Below are 14,381 nucleotides of genomic sequence, written 5' to 3'. Positions count from 1 at the left end.
AAGATGCACTCCCCCCCCCCCAAAAAGAGGGTGGAAATTTGGTGCGTCTTATACACCGAATACAGCCATTTTGGGCCTCCTAAAGCCCCTGCAAAGTTTGCTGTTTTTCCCTTCCCCCAGCCCCCAGGACCTCTCTGCAGGCTTCAGCAGGCCTAGGGCAAGGGGAAAGTGCCCCCATTTTTGTGAAAAACGGCCCATTCTCCCCCCGTTTTTCATAAAAACGGGGGCATTTTTCCTGTCCCCCAGCCCTGCTGAAGGCTGCAGAGTGCTCCTGGGGGCTGGGGAGGACAAAAACTATTTTTTATTTACTTACCTTTTCGATATCTTGGTGTGTCTTATACACCGGTGCATCTTATAGTCAGGAAAATACAGTAACTCTGAATGCTTAAGTGCTTTTGAGGGCGGATCAGTTTCCTTGACCGCAGGTAGGTCTTGAATTCCTGTTGACCAGCTGGTATGCTTTCCTCTCCACCCACCTGTTGTCCCCCCTGCCCCCTTTCATTGCCCCCCCCCCCTTCCCCAATCACAGGCATGCCGGACTTCTTGGAGAAACTGCACTCGGCAGCACTGAAGGCCAGGAACATGGAGATCGTTTTGAAAGACTATATCGCCGCCTCCAAGTCCTGGGACAGTGGGGGTGAGAACAGCAACGGGGAAGGGAAGGCCAGCATGCCTGCCCAAGACCACAAGAACGAAGGAGCCTGCAGCCCTATCCAGATAGACTATGCTTAAAAGGAGGAGGAGAGGGCTTGGTTTGCAACGTTGCCAGCCCCACCCCTCTTGCTCCGGGCTGTGAAAAAGGAAAAAGAAGAAAGCCACGGAGAAGGATGTCTTTGGGACCTCGATCCCCTCCCCCTGCGCCTGTCCTCTTCCTCCCCCTTCTCTGCCACGTCTCCTCCTTGAAGGAAAGAACACCGTCAGCCCTGGGCAGCCACTCTCGGCCATCGTGAAAAACAGTTTTGTGCGGCCACTTCTGCGTCGTGATCTTATTTGCTCTTAACCCTGTGGGTGTGGTGGACGGCAGGGAGTGGTGGTTAGGGGGAAAATAACGCTACGTTCTTGGTTCATTTCTTCCTCCACCAGTACTTGAGGCTACCTGCAAGCCGTTTGGAGAAGAGGCAGAGCTGAATTCCTGGGTGTTTGCCTCTTTCGTAGAGATGAATCGCGCCTCAGGCGGCTGCAGCCTGCTGCACAACAAGCCACCCAACTGTTTACAGCCCCATTGCTGGCTCCTGCAACCTCATGGAGGCTCCAGCGCCTCTTCTTTGGCTTCCTGTCCCTCTCTCCCTCTCTCTCTCTCTCCCTCTCTCTCTCTCTCTCTCTCTCTCTCTCTCTCTCTCTCTCTCTCTCTCTCTCTCCCTCCCTCCCTCCCTCCCTCCCTCCCTCTCTCCCTCTCTCTCTCTCTCTCTCTCTCCATCTTCTGCTCTGCTTACACGGGGGCTGCTTTGCTGCCAAAGTGCCTTTTTCCCCCGCCGAGGCACAACTGAATGCTACCTCTTTCGCCACCGGATGTAAGCAGTGGACCTGTTGAGAGCTCCTTGGCGCTAAGGTCCAGCTGTGTGTCCCCGTAGTGACACCTCTGTCCACTGAATGAAGAAAAGGCCATGTTCTCTCTCTCTCCCCCCCCCCCCCCCCGGCAGCTTTAAATCTCTCCCCTTTTATAACTGGCCACCTTGGGGCTTATTTCCTCAGATGTGATTACCATATTTTTTGGAGTATAAGATGCACCTCCCCCACCCCCTAAAAGAGGATGGAAATATCCCTGCCCCTGCATCCTATTTTTGTGAAAAACAGGCTGTTTTTTGCAAAAATGGAGGCGGCTTTGCCTTCCGCCAGCCCCCAGGAACACACTGCAGGCTTCAGCAGGGCCGGGGGAAGGCAAAAACGCCCCCGTTTTGGCAAAAGAAATGGCCCGTTTTCCATCCATTTTTCGCAAAAAACAGCGTCTTTGCCTTCCCCCAGCCCTGCTGAAGCCTGCAGAGTGCTCCTGGGGGGCCAGGAGGACAACCCTTTTTTTCTTACTTACCTTTTCCAAATCGTGCTGCATCTTATAGTCCGAAAAATATGGTATCTGTCAATCTGGTGACGCCAACAAAAAGCGCCTATCTCCACAGTCCAAAGGCGCCATCTCTGAATTGGGGGCATAACTGTTTAAAAGCAACATGCGCCCGTCTTGGTGCACGTTGGTCCGAGATGCCCCCTTTACTGGGTTTGAGATGGAGGGCCCTGCTTGATTGATAGGCCAGCTAGCCAGCTTCCTGGGTAGACAGTGCAAGAAAAAGGAAGGGAGGGTACGATTTTTCCCCCCTTGGCGGGTTCAAAGCGCTAGAATGCACATCATAAGTATACGTGGGACAGGTGAGGATTCCCTAAACTCTTACGCCTCTTTGGTGTAAGATGGAGGTGCTGGGGTTGGGGGGAAGAGCAGCCTGCGACAGAGCACTTGGGGCAGGAAAGTGGTTAACCACAATGCCTGTTCCTTTCCAAAGGGGCTTTGGAGCCTCTTGCCAGACTGGCACCCCTCAGACATGCTCACCAAGAGATGGCAGGAAGCAAAACTGGGAAAACTTCTTGTTTCAAGTTGATTTTGCTCCCTAAGCTCAAAACGTGCGAATATCGGGGTGGGGTTTCTCCCAACACTTGGCAGCTTTGAAGACGTGTGGACTTCAACTCCCAGAATTCCCCAGCCAGCGAATTCTGGGAGTCGGAAGTCCACGCTTCTTAAAAGCTGCCTGGTTGGAGACCCCCCTTCTACGAATGGACTGAATTTCAATCCAACGCCCCAAGGCTGCCTGACGATTGGCCAGCGTGCCACACGGGCCCTCTCCTGCGCCTTGCTCTCCACAGCTGCTGGGATCCCAAGTACCCGTGTAAAAGCACAGATTCCCATCCGTTTCCCAAGCCCAGGCGTGCCCCCGCGGTGCTTCCCATGAGTGGCGTTTGGCAGCTTCATGGTGCTGAGGCAGACAGAGGCTTGGTCTGCCAGTTCTCCCCAGCCCCTAAGAAGAGGTTAAATACCATTGCAAATATTATATACATATATATATAGTTCCTTAGAATTATTTCTGTGCCAGTAGAGGGGAAAAGGATAGCCTCCCATTCTCTTCTGCTTTGTGCATTTCTGTATGTGATCATCTAAATCAGGGGTGTCCAAACTTGGGAACTTTGAGACTTGTCGACTTCAACTCCCAGAATTCCCCAGCCAGCCTGATCTAAATTTTAAAAAAATCTATGAGTGGCAGGAAGCAGAGCTGATATTTCTCAACTTTGGCAACTTTTAAGATGTGGGGACTTTAACTCCCACCGTTCCCTAACCCGCACACTGCCTGGGGGACTCTGGGAGCTGAAGCCCCCCTTTTCTGCAAAATGGGTTGAAAAACATTCTGCTACAGGCTGACCAACCACAATCTCTCCATTCAGAGGCGGTAGGACTTTGGGGTTGGGGAGGAAATGGGGTTTGTGCATGGCGATGTGTTCGTTTCCAGGGACCTCCTTAATATAATGGCTGAGTGATTTGTGTTTTTATTTCTACTAATGTTTTTATGAGAACCAAACATCAATAAATGTAACTCATTGGTGCTCTCATCTAACCAGGCTGCCTTCTGGGGCGGGGAAGGTGAATGAGAGGGGAAAAAAACCATTGCTAAAGCTTCCTTTTTTGTTTGAACATCTGGACAGGTTTGGCCTCCAGAATGGAAAGTATTTTTAGCCAATGTGCGGGACTTAGGGTAGGAACGGACTAAATACACAAAGCAGCGTTATTAACAGATTGACAGAGTTTGAAGGGATCCTGTAGGTCATCTAGTCCAACCCTCCCTTGCCAAGGCAGGAGACCCTGCACAGTTTCTGACAGATGACAGTCCAGGCTCTTCTAGAAAGCTAAGGACATGGTGGCTCAGTGACTTAAGACTCTGAGCTTTTTGATCAGAAAGGTTGTTAGTTCAGCGATTCGAATCCCTAGCGCTGCGTAATGGAGTGAGCTCCAGCTCCTTGTCCCAGCTTCTGCCAACCTAGCAGTTGGAAAGCAGGTAAAAAATGCAAGGAGAAGAATAGGAACCATCTTTGGTGGGAAGGGAACAGCGTTCCGTGCGCCTTCAGTGTTTAGTCATGCCGGCCACATGACCATGGAGACGGCTTCGGATAGTGCTGGTTCTTTGGTTTTGAAACGGAGATGAGCATCGCCCCCTAGAGTCGGGAACAGCTAGCATGCTTTTGCAAGGGAACCTGAAAGCTTCCAGTGATGAAGCTTCCACAGCTTCTGAAGGCAAACTTAGCTGTATGTCAGAATAGGATTTCCTGACCCCACTGAAACAATGTTGATATCTCTCCATTCCTCAAATTCTGGGCATTTGGGTTGTTTTTCCTGTGATTATATGGCATTGTGTTTGGATAATGCAAAATATTCATGATAACCCTAATCAATGTACAATTTCCTGTGACTCTGGAATGACTTTGCCTTCAGAAGACTTGTAGGCTTTTAAAAAGAGACTGGACAGCCATTTGTCTGGAACGGTATCGGTCTGCTTGAGCAGGGGGTTGGACTAGAAGACCTTCAAGGTCCCTTCCAACTCTGTTATTCTGTTCACTTTATTAGACGTCTTACAGAAAACAGTTAATCTCCTTTCTTAACCCAATATCTCTAATGGTTTTTGAATGACCTCCCTAATTGCCAGCTGGGGCCTTCGGTGGCCGCCTGCTTCAGACCACAGGAGAATTCCCCTGGGGAAGATTGAACTAGCAACCTCACAATTACCAGCTGGGTTTCTTTTCTTTTTTTGCCATTCATTCAATTTGCTTCCCTGATCTTATTCTTGGTGTCCTTTTCATATTGCCCACTAGGTGGCAGCATCCCACCGCGGTGTAAAGATCATTTTATGGAATAGGCCTGTAAGCTTTGGCAGTTTTTGTTTTTTTTAAAAAAATCTCATTTTCTGGACCACCAATTTAAATAAGCTTCACAAAAAACCCTCACATGGTGGCATTCCACAGACAGCTGTTCTGAGATGAATGGGAAGAGGAATTCCTCATCCATAAGGTAACCAAAAGTACAAATTCTAAGGAGAAACTTCTGCATGTAAATGTTGGGATGCTTAGAAAGTTTTTGGCTGCCGAGAGTTAAGCGCATGAGTAGGAAACGCAAAGACAGGTGGAATTGCCAAGAAACCAGACTACTAAGCAATCAGTGACGGCAGGAAGCAAGATGAGGGGATAAAGCACGCCAAAAGAGCTCCCATTAGCAAGGACTTGATAACACAGGAGGTGTTTTGTGGCTATGTGAATAGTGGAAGGAAGGGCACTCGGGGCCCACTCATTGGTGAAGACAGTGCTGTAACTGAGTTCTTCAATTCCTACTTCGGTTTTGTGTCTTCAAAGGAGCATGATGGACCTAATGGTAAAGGTTCTTGCACATAGGTGCTAGTCGTTCCTGACTAGGGGACGGTGCTCATCTCCGTTTCAGAACCAAAGAGCCAGCACGGTCCAAAGATGTCTCCGTGGTCATGTGACGGGCATGACTCAATGCCGAAGGCGCATGGAACGCTGTTACCTTCTCACCAAAGGTGGTTCCTATTTTTCTCCTTGCATTTTTTGCCTGCTTTCGAACTGCTAGGTTGGCAGAAGCTGGGACAAGTCACTCCATTGTGCTGGCACTAGGGATTCAAACTGCCGACCTTTCTGATCGACAAGCTCAGTGTCTTAGCCTCTGAGCCGCCCTATGGTGGACATAAGCAATATAAATGACTGGAGTGTCAGGGTAAGTAAAGGAAGGCCTAAGGAGCACCTCACCACCATGAATGAGCTGGAAGGCTTTGTGGATGTCGTCTTGAACCCCATTTCTTCAAGTGTTGAGAAATCGTGCAACACGATCAGAAAAGAGTCATTGCTGCTGCTTCTTAAGGGTGGGGGAGGGCCTGGGACTTACGGACTCATCGGCTGCCAGTGAATTCAGGCAAAACTTTAGAACAGATAAGCCATTTGTTCATGCACATTTTGAACTGGGTATGGCTAATCTAGGGAAGAGAAGAGAAGGACCAGGGGAGACATAATAGCAGTCTTCCAATACTTGAGGGGCTGCCACAGAGAGGAGGGGGCTCAAGCTATTTTCCAAAGCACCGGAAGGCCAGACAAGGAATTATGGATCGAAGCTGTACACAGAGAGATTCAACCTGGAAATAAGATTTTCTGACAGAACCATCAACCAATGGAACAGAAGTTGCCTTCAGAAGTTGTAGGAGCTTCATCCCTGGAAGCTTTCAAGAAGAGATTGGGCTGCCACTTGTCAGAAATGGTGTAGGGTCTCCTGCTTGGATGGGGGGTTGGAATAAATGACCTACAAGGTTCCTTCCAACTCTATTCTGTTTTGTTCTGTCTTAACTAACTCTGACCTGGATGACTGAGAATCTCATAGATTAGGCTAGCATTGGTCTATTAAAAAAAAAAAGTGGAAACGCAAGATAAGTTAAAAATGGTGAATCCAATTTTTTGTTTTCAGAGAGATGCTTGTTGACCAAGGCAAAGGAGGGGTAGTATGCCTTGAGCAAGCAAATCATTTAATAGTGCCTCCCATGAGCCCTAGTAGCGAAGGCAAATTCTGAGCTGGAGTATGCTACATTAAATGAAACTCTGAGAACTGAGGAGGAATTTCCTGACAGAGTCAGAACAATTAACCAGTGGAACAGAAGTTGTGAATGCCCCAACAGTGGAAGTTTTTAAGATGTTGGATAGCCATTTGTCTGAAGTGGTATAGGGTTTCCTGCCTAAGCAGGGGGTTGGACTAGAAGACCTCCAAGGTCCCTTCCAACTCTGTCTATCCTATCCTATCCTATCCACCACAGAAAAGCCCAAAGCACACATTCAGCTGGGGAGAAGTTTCCTGAGGATGGGCTCCAGCACAAGTCTAAAATCTCAGAAGATTTAACTTCTGATGACCAGATGACACACATCTTTTCGTCTTCGTTTGTAAATTGAAGTACACTTTGGTGTTGCGTTTCATTTGGGAAAAAAAAAAGGGAAATGTAGCTTGCTAGCATCAAGATCCCCTTACTTTTAATTGCTAGATGAGTCCTGTTAGAAAAAAGGCAGCAATGAAGGGAGCTGTGAGTCATATGAGGCAGCAAGAGGCTCCTTCGTTCCCATTGCTGGAATATTCAGTGGTTTTCAGGTGGCAAAACTAGTGGATTCCAGCGGAGGCAGACTAAAATAACGGGTGATTAAATGATGCGATGACACACAAGCCAGAGCAACATGCTCTCCACCACGGAGCATATTTTGAGGAGAGCAAAGGAACAAGCCAGCAATTGTGCAGAGATTTTTGTTTAAAAATGTGCTTTTCCCTAAGTTTTAATAAAATCATTGGGACAATTCATTTTGATTTGGCAGAATTGTCTGCCTCAAAACTCAGCAATGTGAAGCCACCTTCTCAACTGCGAAGGTGCAAAACCCAGCTACGTAAATCTGCCATGCCTCTTATTTATTTATTTTTATTTATTTACATATTTTGTCAAATATGTACAAGATAACAGGTATAAGTATAAACATGGACATGAACAAGGGAAATGAGTACAAATAAATGGAGACCGTAGGACAGGGACGGAAGGCACACTGGTGCGCTTATGCACACCCCCTTACAGGCCTCTTAGGAAAGGGGTGAGGTCCACACTAGACAGTTTAAGGTTGAAGTTGTGGGGGTTTGAGGATGTAACAACGGAGTCAGGAAGATCATTCAAGGCATTGACCACTCTGTTGCTGAAGTCATATTTTCTGCAATCAAGTTTGGAGTGGTTTACTTTGAGATTGTATCTAGTGAAGTGTTGATACCACTTTATAAGGTGTTGGTAAGGCCAAACCTGGAATACTGAATCCAGTTTTGGTCACCACAATGTAAAAAAGATGTGGATACTCTAGAAAGAGTGCAGTGAAGAGCAACAAAGAGGATTAGGGGACTGGAGGTTAAAACATATGAAGAACGGTTCCAGGAACTGGGTTTTGTCTAGTTTAATGAAAAGAAGGACTAGGGGAGACATGATAGCAGTCTTCCGATATCTCAGGGGTTGGCACAGAAAAGAGGGAGTCAAACTATTCTCCAAAGGACCAAAAGGCAGGAGAAGAAGCAATGGGTGGAAACTAATCAAGAAGAGAAGCAACTTAGAACTGAGGAGGAATTTCTTGACAGTGAGAACAATGAATCAGTGGAAGAACTTGCCTCTAGAAGTTGTGAATGCTCCAACGCTGGAAATCTTAAGAAGATGTTGGATAACCATTTGTCTGGAGTGGTGTAGGGTTTCCTGCCTAGGCAGGGAGTTGAACTACAAGACCTCCAAGGTCCCTTCCAACTCTGTTATTCTATTCTATTCTCCAAAGCACCTGAGGGTAGGACAAGAAGCAAAGGATGAAAATGTATCTAAGAGATATCCAACCTAGATTTAAGGAGACATTTCCTGGTGGAGCAATCAATGAAAACTCCTCATGTGGGTGGTCCATCACTGGAGGTTTTCAAAAGTAGATTGGATGGACAACCCTTGGACCGGGAATGGTGTGAGTTCTCCAAAAGAGTTGGAAGGGACCTTGGAGGTCTTCTAGTCCAACCCCCTGCCCATTGCAGGAGATCTTTACTTTACACATTTTCAGCGTTGGAAGGGACCAATAGGTCATCTAGTCCAACTCCCCAACACACACCCAAGCAGGAGACCCTACACCATTTCTGACCTATGGCAGTCCAGTCTCTTCTTGAAAGCTTCCAGGGATGAAGCTCCCACAACTTCCGAAGGCAACTTCTCTTCCACTGAATGTAGAATACCAGAATTGGAAGGGACCTTGTAGGTCATCTAGTCCAAACCCCGCTGAAGCAAGAGACACTACACCATTTCTGACAGATGGCAGTCCGGTCTCTTCTTGAAAGCTTTCAGGGATGAAGCCCCCACAACTTCCAAAGGCAACTTCTATTCCATGGGTTGATCGTTCTCACTGTCAGAAAATTCCTCCTTATTTCCAGGTTGACTCTCTCCTTGATCAGTTTCCATCCATTGTTCCTTGTCTGGCCTTCGGGTGCTTTGGAGAACAGCTTGATCCCCCCTCCTCCTCTCTGTGGCAGCCTCTCAAGTATTGGAAGGCTGCTCTCCTGCCTCCCCTGGTCCTTCTCTTCCCTAGACTAGCCAGGCCCAAGTTGTGTTGGGGTTTTCTCCTGCATTTCTCACTTCTGTTTTTGTGGCAATGAGTGGGGAAGATCTGCTAATCTTTTCATTCAGAACTTTGTCCGATGAGACCACCGAGGCCGGAAAGTTGACTCACACCGGAATTGGCACTTCACGCCATTCACAGAGAAGCCACGTTGCAATGGAAACAGGAAGCAAATGTTGGGTCCCTTGCCGATGGTGGGGGCTTCCAAACAAACCGCTTTTGTTCAAATGTTGACACGTGGGTGTGTAAGTCCCCCTTGGGAGGGTGGCTAAGGAGGAACTCAGGGTCAAAACTTTAAGTTAAATCCTGTTTCTTCTCAGCAAAAGTATCGTCTTTTCCACAATGGGGACCTTTAAGTCTCTAGCTCTCCATTAAGTGAATAAGTTGAGTATAGGTAGTCCTGGACTTACAACCATTCGTTTAGTGACTGTCAGAAGTTACAATTTTGAAGGTTTTATTATATTCTGTAAGCCACATTGAATCGCCATGGGCGAATAGGCGGCAGTATAAATTTAATGAATAAATAAAATTATAAAATAAAATACAAAAATACAAAAGCAAATAAATAGGACACAGTGGGGAGGAAAAGGGAAAAGAAAAGTAAGGAGGGAAGGAAGGAAGGAAGGAAGGAAGGAAGGAAGGAAGGAAGGAAGGAAGGAAGGAAGGAGGAAAAAAACAAAAACCTTTTTGTAGGAACAAGAGCCAAATTCAATGTACATCCACATTACTAACTTAGGTGCAATGCTTACTTAACAACTGTGGGCAAGGAAGGCAGGAAAATGGGGTCATAAGTCACTTAACAACAGCAGAAAAATTGGGCTCAATTGTGGTCATAAGTCAATGACTACCTGGAATCATAATTCACTTAATGACCACGGTCCCTTCAACTCTGATATTCTTTTATTCTGCTTAACATCCAACCTCAGTCAAGGCCACCCAAGGCCAGTCACTTGCTAAGCGTCATAGCAGGGGTGAAATCCAGCCGGTTCTGACCAGTTCTGCAGAACCAGTAGCAGAAATTTGGAGTAGTTCAGAGAACCGGCAAATGCCACCTCTGACTGGCCCTGCCTTCATCTATTCTCTGCCTCCCGAGTCCCAGCTGATCGGGAGGGAATGGGGATTTTGCAGTATCCTTCCTCTGCCCACCAAGCCACGCCCACAGAATTGGTAGCCAAAAACATTGAATTTCACCACTGCGTCAAGAGTATTCATACCAGTGGTGGGTTCCTAACCAGTTTACTACCAGTTCGCTGGGAGGGCTTTTTGCGTGCCTGCTGCTTGCTTCACTCATGCGTGTGCCCTCCATGCATTGCTGTGCATGCGCAGTTGACTGAAAACTGTTCTGCGCATGCACAAAAACATGCTGGCGATGGCAGAAGAGACCGAGGAAGCAGTTCAGGTTCCAGTGACCCAGGCCACCATACCACTGCCGGTTCAGCTGAACTGGTCCGAACTGGTAGGAGCACACCACTGATTCATACCCATTTCATCCATGCCACGATGTGGAAAAGATGTGGAGACTCTAGAAAGAGTGCAGAGAAGAGCAACAAAGAGGATGAGGGGACTGGAGACTAAAACATATGAAGAACGGTGGCAGGAACTGGGTATGTTTAGCTTAAGAGAAAGAAGGACTAGGGGAGACAGGATAGCAGTCTTCCAATATCTCAGGGGCGGCTCCAAAGAAGAAGGAGTCAAGCTATTCTCCAAAGCACCTGAAGGTAGGACAAGAAGCAATGGGTGGAAACTAATCAAGGAGAGAAGCAACTTAGAACTGAGGAGGAATTTCCTGACAGTTAGAACAATCAATCAGTGGAACAGCTTCACTCCAGAAGTTGTAAATGCTCCAACACTGGAAGTCTTTAAGAAGATGTTGGATAGCCATTTGTCTGGAATGCTGTAGGGCTTCCTGTCTAGGCAGGGGGCTGGACTAGAAGACCTCCAAGGTCTCTTCCAACTCTGTTATTCTATTCTATTCTTCTATTCATCCCCATATTTCCCCAAAACAGGAAGAATTTTTCCAAAGAGGGAAGGCATGCCAGAAGGTGCGGCCATATTGAAGAAGACTAAATAGCACTTGGATGAGTGCCCTTCAGTGGGGAAGCGTCTCTGTACCAACTTTCAGAAGTGATAAATCCCACGGTTCAAGTAATGCAAAGAGCTTTTGTGTAAACCACATCTGAATTCCGTCTCATCAACTCTTGCTAATTTCCCTGGAACCTCTGGGTCATATTCTAGGTTGCTTCATGCCTCCGTATTGGGGGAGGGGGAGGGTGTCTCTCTCTGCCATTTCATTTATTTTTATTTATTTATTTAGTTTGTCAAACATGTACTAGATAACAGGTATAAGTATAAACATAAATAAGAACACACGAAATGGGTACAAATAAATGGGGACAGTAGGACAGAGACGGTAGGCAAGCTGGTGCGCTTATGCAGACCCCTTTACGGACCTCTTAGGAATGGGGTGAGGTCCACAGCAGACAGTTTGAGGTTGACGTTATGGGGGTTTGAGGATGTAGCAACGGAGTCAGGGAGAGCATTCCAGGCGTTGACCACTCTGTTGCTGAAGTCGTGTTTTCTGCAATCGAGTTTGGAGCGGTTTATCTTAAGTTTACATCTATTGTTAGCCCGTGTATTATTGAGATTGAAGCTGAAGTAGTTGTTGACAGGTAGGATGTTGTGGCAGACAATTTTGTGTACTATGCTTAGGTCAGACTGTAGGCAGTGCAGTTCTAGGTTCTCCAAGCCCAAAATTTCAGGCTTGGTGTCGTAAGGGATTCTATTTTGAGCAGAGGAGTGGAGGACTCTTCTCGTGAAATACCTCTGGACTCGCTCCATCATATTAATGTCCGATATACAGTGGGGATTCCAGGCAGACGAGCTGTATTCGAGGATTGGTCTGGCAAAGGTTTTGTATGCCTTAGTCAGCAGTACAATGTTACCAGAGAAGAAGCTTAGCAAAATTAGGTTAACAACTCTTAATGCCTTTTTGGCAACGCTGTGACAGTGAGTTCTGGGGCTCAGATCGTTTGAGATGACTACTCCTAGGTCGTTGACAGAGTGGGGGGTCATCTACGAGGTGGTATCTGCCCAGCTTGTGTTGGTCATCTGATTTTTGTTTTCCAACGTGTAAGACGGAGCAGTGGTGGGTTGAGATTTGGAGTTGCCAGTCGTTCGACCATTCTGACACATAGTCAAGGTCGCTTTGTAGGATAGAAGTATTGTCGGTGGTGTTAAATAGTTTTACATCATCAACGAAGAGGACACAGCTGCTTCTGATGCTTAAGAGTGGCCGTTAGTTATGCAAACAGAAGATTCCCTCCTTAGCTAAAAACTTCACAAGGAAAACTGGTTTGAGACTTCAAACTTTCCCCTCTCCTCTCAGGGATTCAAAACCAGCTTTGCTTTAGAGGCAAAAGTTTGAGGAAGCATTCAAGACGTTGACAAACCAGTTTTCCCACAAGCCGCCAGTAAGCAGCAGCTATGTTTAGATGGGCGGCACCTTTCCACATATATGTAGTCATTAAACATGCCCCAACATGCAGTCGGAAGCCGTTGGACAAATGATTCCCAACCTTTTCTTTATGTGGTTGATTAGATTTTACATTTTTTTTTAAAAAAGGCCCATGCCACATCAAGCGGAGGTCCATGGTTTGCTGCCTTGGATTGTGCATGTGTGTGTCTCGAGATCAAAGAGGTAGCCTCCTTGGGATCCCACGGGACTTTTTCATGTGGCTGTTGATAAAAATAGGATCGCCAACATGATCGCCAATGTCCGATATTGGATATGGAAGAAGAAGAGTCAAATGACTTGAAGGGGGACAGCTGGACTTGGGTCTCTTATTGAGGTGTAGAGATTCCAAACTGATGACGTGTTTGACCCCACCCTCAGGCTCAGCCTGCTCATCGTCTACATGTTTCACTCTGTGACCACGAAATTGAAGGCCCTGCCCTTCTTTTTATATAGTATATGTGTTGCATACATGACACATATAAGAGCAGTCAACACTTGGATTGCATGGTTTTGGACCTCATATTGATTGGTTGCAACTCCCCCCCCCCTCCATCTACTTAGTGTGAGACATAGTGTTTAAAGTATGTTCTTACCCATGCACAATAATCCATTTAACATCCTAATAAGCTTGGATTTTTCTCAGCAATAATTCAGAGTGAAGTGTGTTTGTGTGTGTGTGTCTGTGTGTGTGTGTCTCTCTGTGTGTGTGTGTGTGTGTGTGTGTGTTCCAGCCTAACTCTGGAATGCCACAAAGCAATTTCAACCAAACTTGGTACACAGATGACTTACTCTCTGGAGACTAATACTGTGGGGGGTAAGACACCCCTAACACGCCTCAGAGTGTGTATTCTGCTAAGATGCAGCCTGTTGTGCCTTAAAATGGCTTCTACTGTACTGCTGTAAAATGGCTTCTACTGTACAGTGCACCGGAGTTGCCATGTGCTCCACAAGGGGGCCCCTTCTGGTAAGGGGGAAAATCCAACATTAGAAATTACGTTTGGTCTGGACGTTTCCCCCCTATAAATAAATACCCGGGTCATGCTGAGTTATCTGCTTAAAGCTCACACATCTGCAGGATATCCAGAATGGGGAAAGTTGTATTAAACTACGGCTTGTTTAATCATGGTTGTTGAGTCAATCCTTAGTTCACACAAATTCTAATTTATATATCACACTGATTGGGTGTGTGTGTGTCACACAACAGACAGCACCCTAAGCCAGTGAGTCTTCTCCTGCCTATCTCTCACCCCAGCTGAGGTCTCTTGAAAGGTAGATCCCTGCAACATGCTTAAGTCCCAAACACCACGGTTGAATAGACAGAATATATGTTGCCCAAGAAAAATAATCATACTTCATCCTAAAAAGTTGGCCCTGTTCCAGAATTGGGTTAAGGCCAACTGATGCCCTAAATCCAGCCCCACAATGGATTTGCCCCTTGGTGGAAGTCAAACTCTCATGCGTGAGGCAAAAAGAAATGAAGCAACACCTTCAAACCAAACTTTTAAACCTTAGTCACTCATCACAGCAAGGGGAATGTTTATTTTTTTAACAATCCAGATTAAAGTCAAACACGTCTGATAAGGACAACTCCCAAAGAACAATTGAGCGGAGTGTGGCAAGGAAAGAGTGATGGGCACGGTACCCGGGGAGCAAAATGCTGTGGCACTCTCTTCTCTTGGAGGCCTAAAACTGG

General features: G+C 46.7%; 1 protein-coding gene across 1 annotated transcript in view; it reads left to right on the top strand.

The window, feature by feature from the left end:
- The window catches only part of STARD7 (StAR related lipid transfer domain containing 7), a 32,945-nt gene extending 29,360 nt beyond the window's left edge, over nucleotides 1-3,585 (top strand). Inside the window, exon 9 of the mRNA XM_081961139.1 lies at nucleotides 530-3,585. Within this exon, the coding sequence (XP_081817265.1) occupies nucleotides 530-732 (203 nt within the window). The 3' untranslated portion in view covers nucleotides 733-3,585. The remainder of the gene's footprint in view (nucleotides 1-529) is intronic.
- Nucleotides 3,586-14,381: the final 10,796 nt, after the last annotated feature.

Source organism: Natrix helvetica, assembly GCF_964273705.1.
Source record: "Natrix helvetica genome assembly, chromosome: 8".
NCBI classification, from domain to species: domain Eukaryota; kingdom Metazoa; phylum Chordata; class Lepidosauria; order Squamata; family Natricidae; genus Natrix; species Natrix helvetica.
Note: the sequence above shows the minus strand (reverse complement) of the source record. Positions and strands in the feature narration are given on the sequence as shown.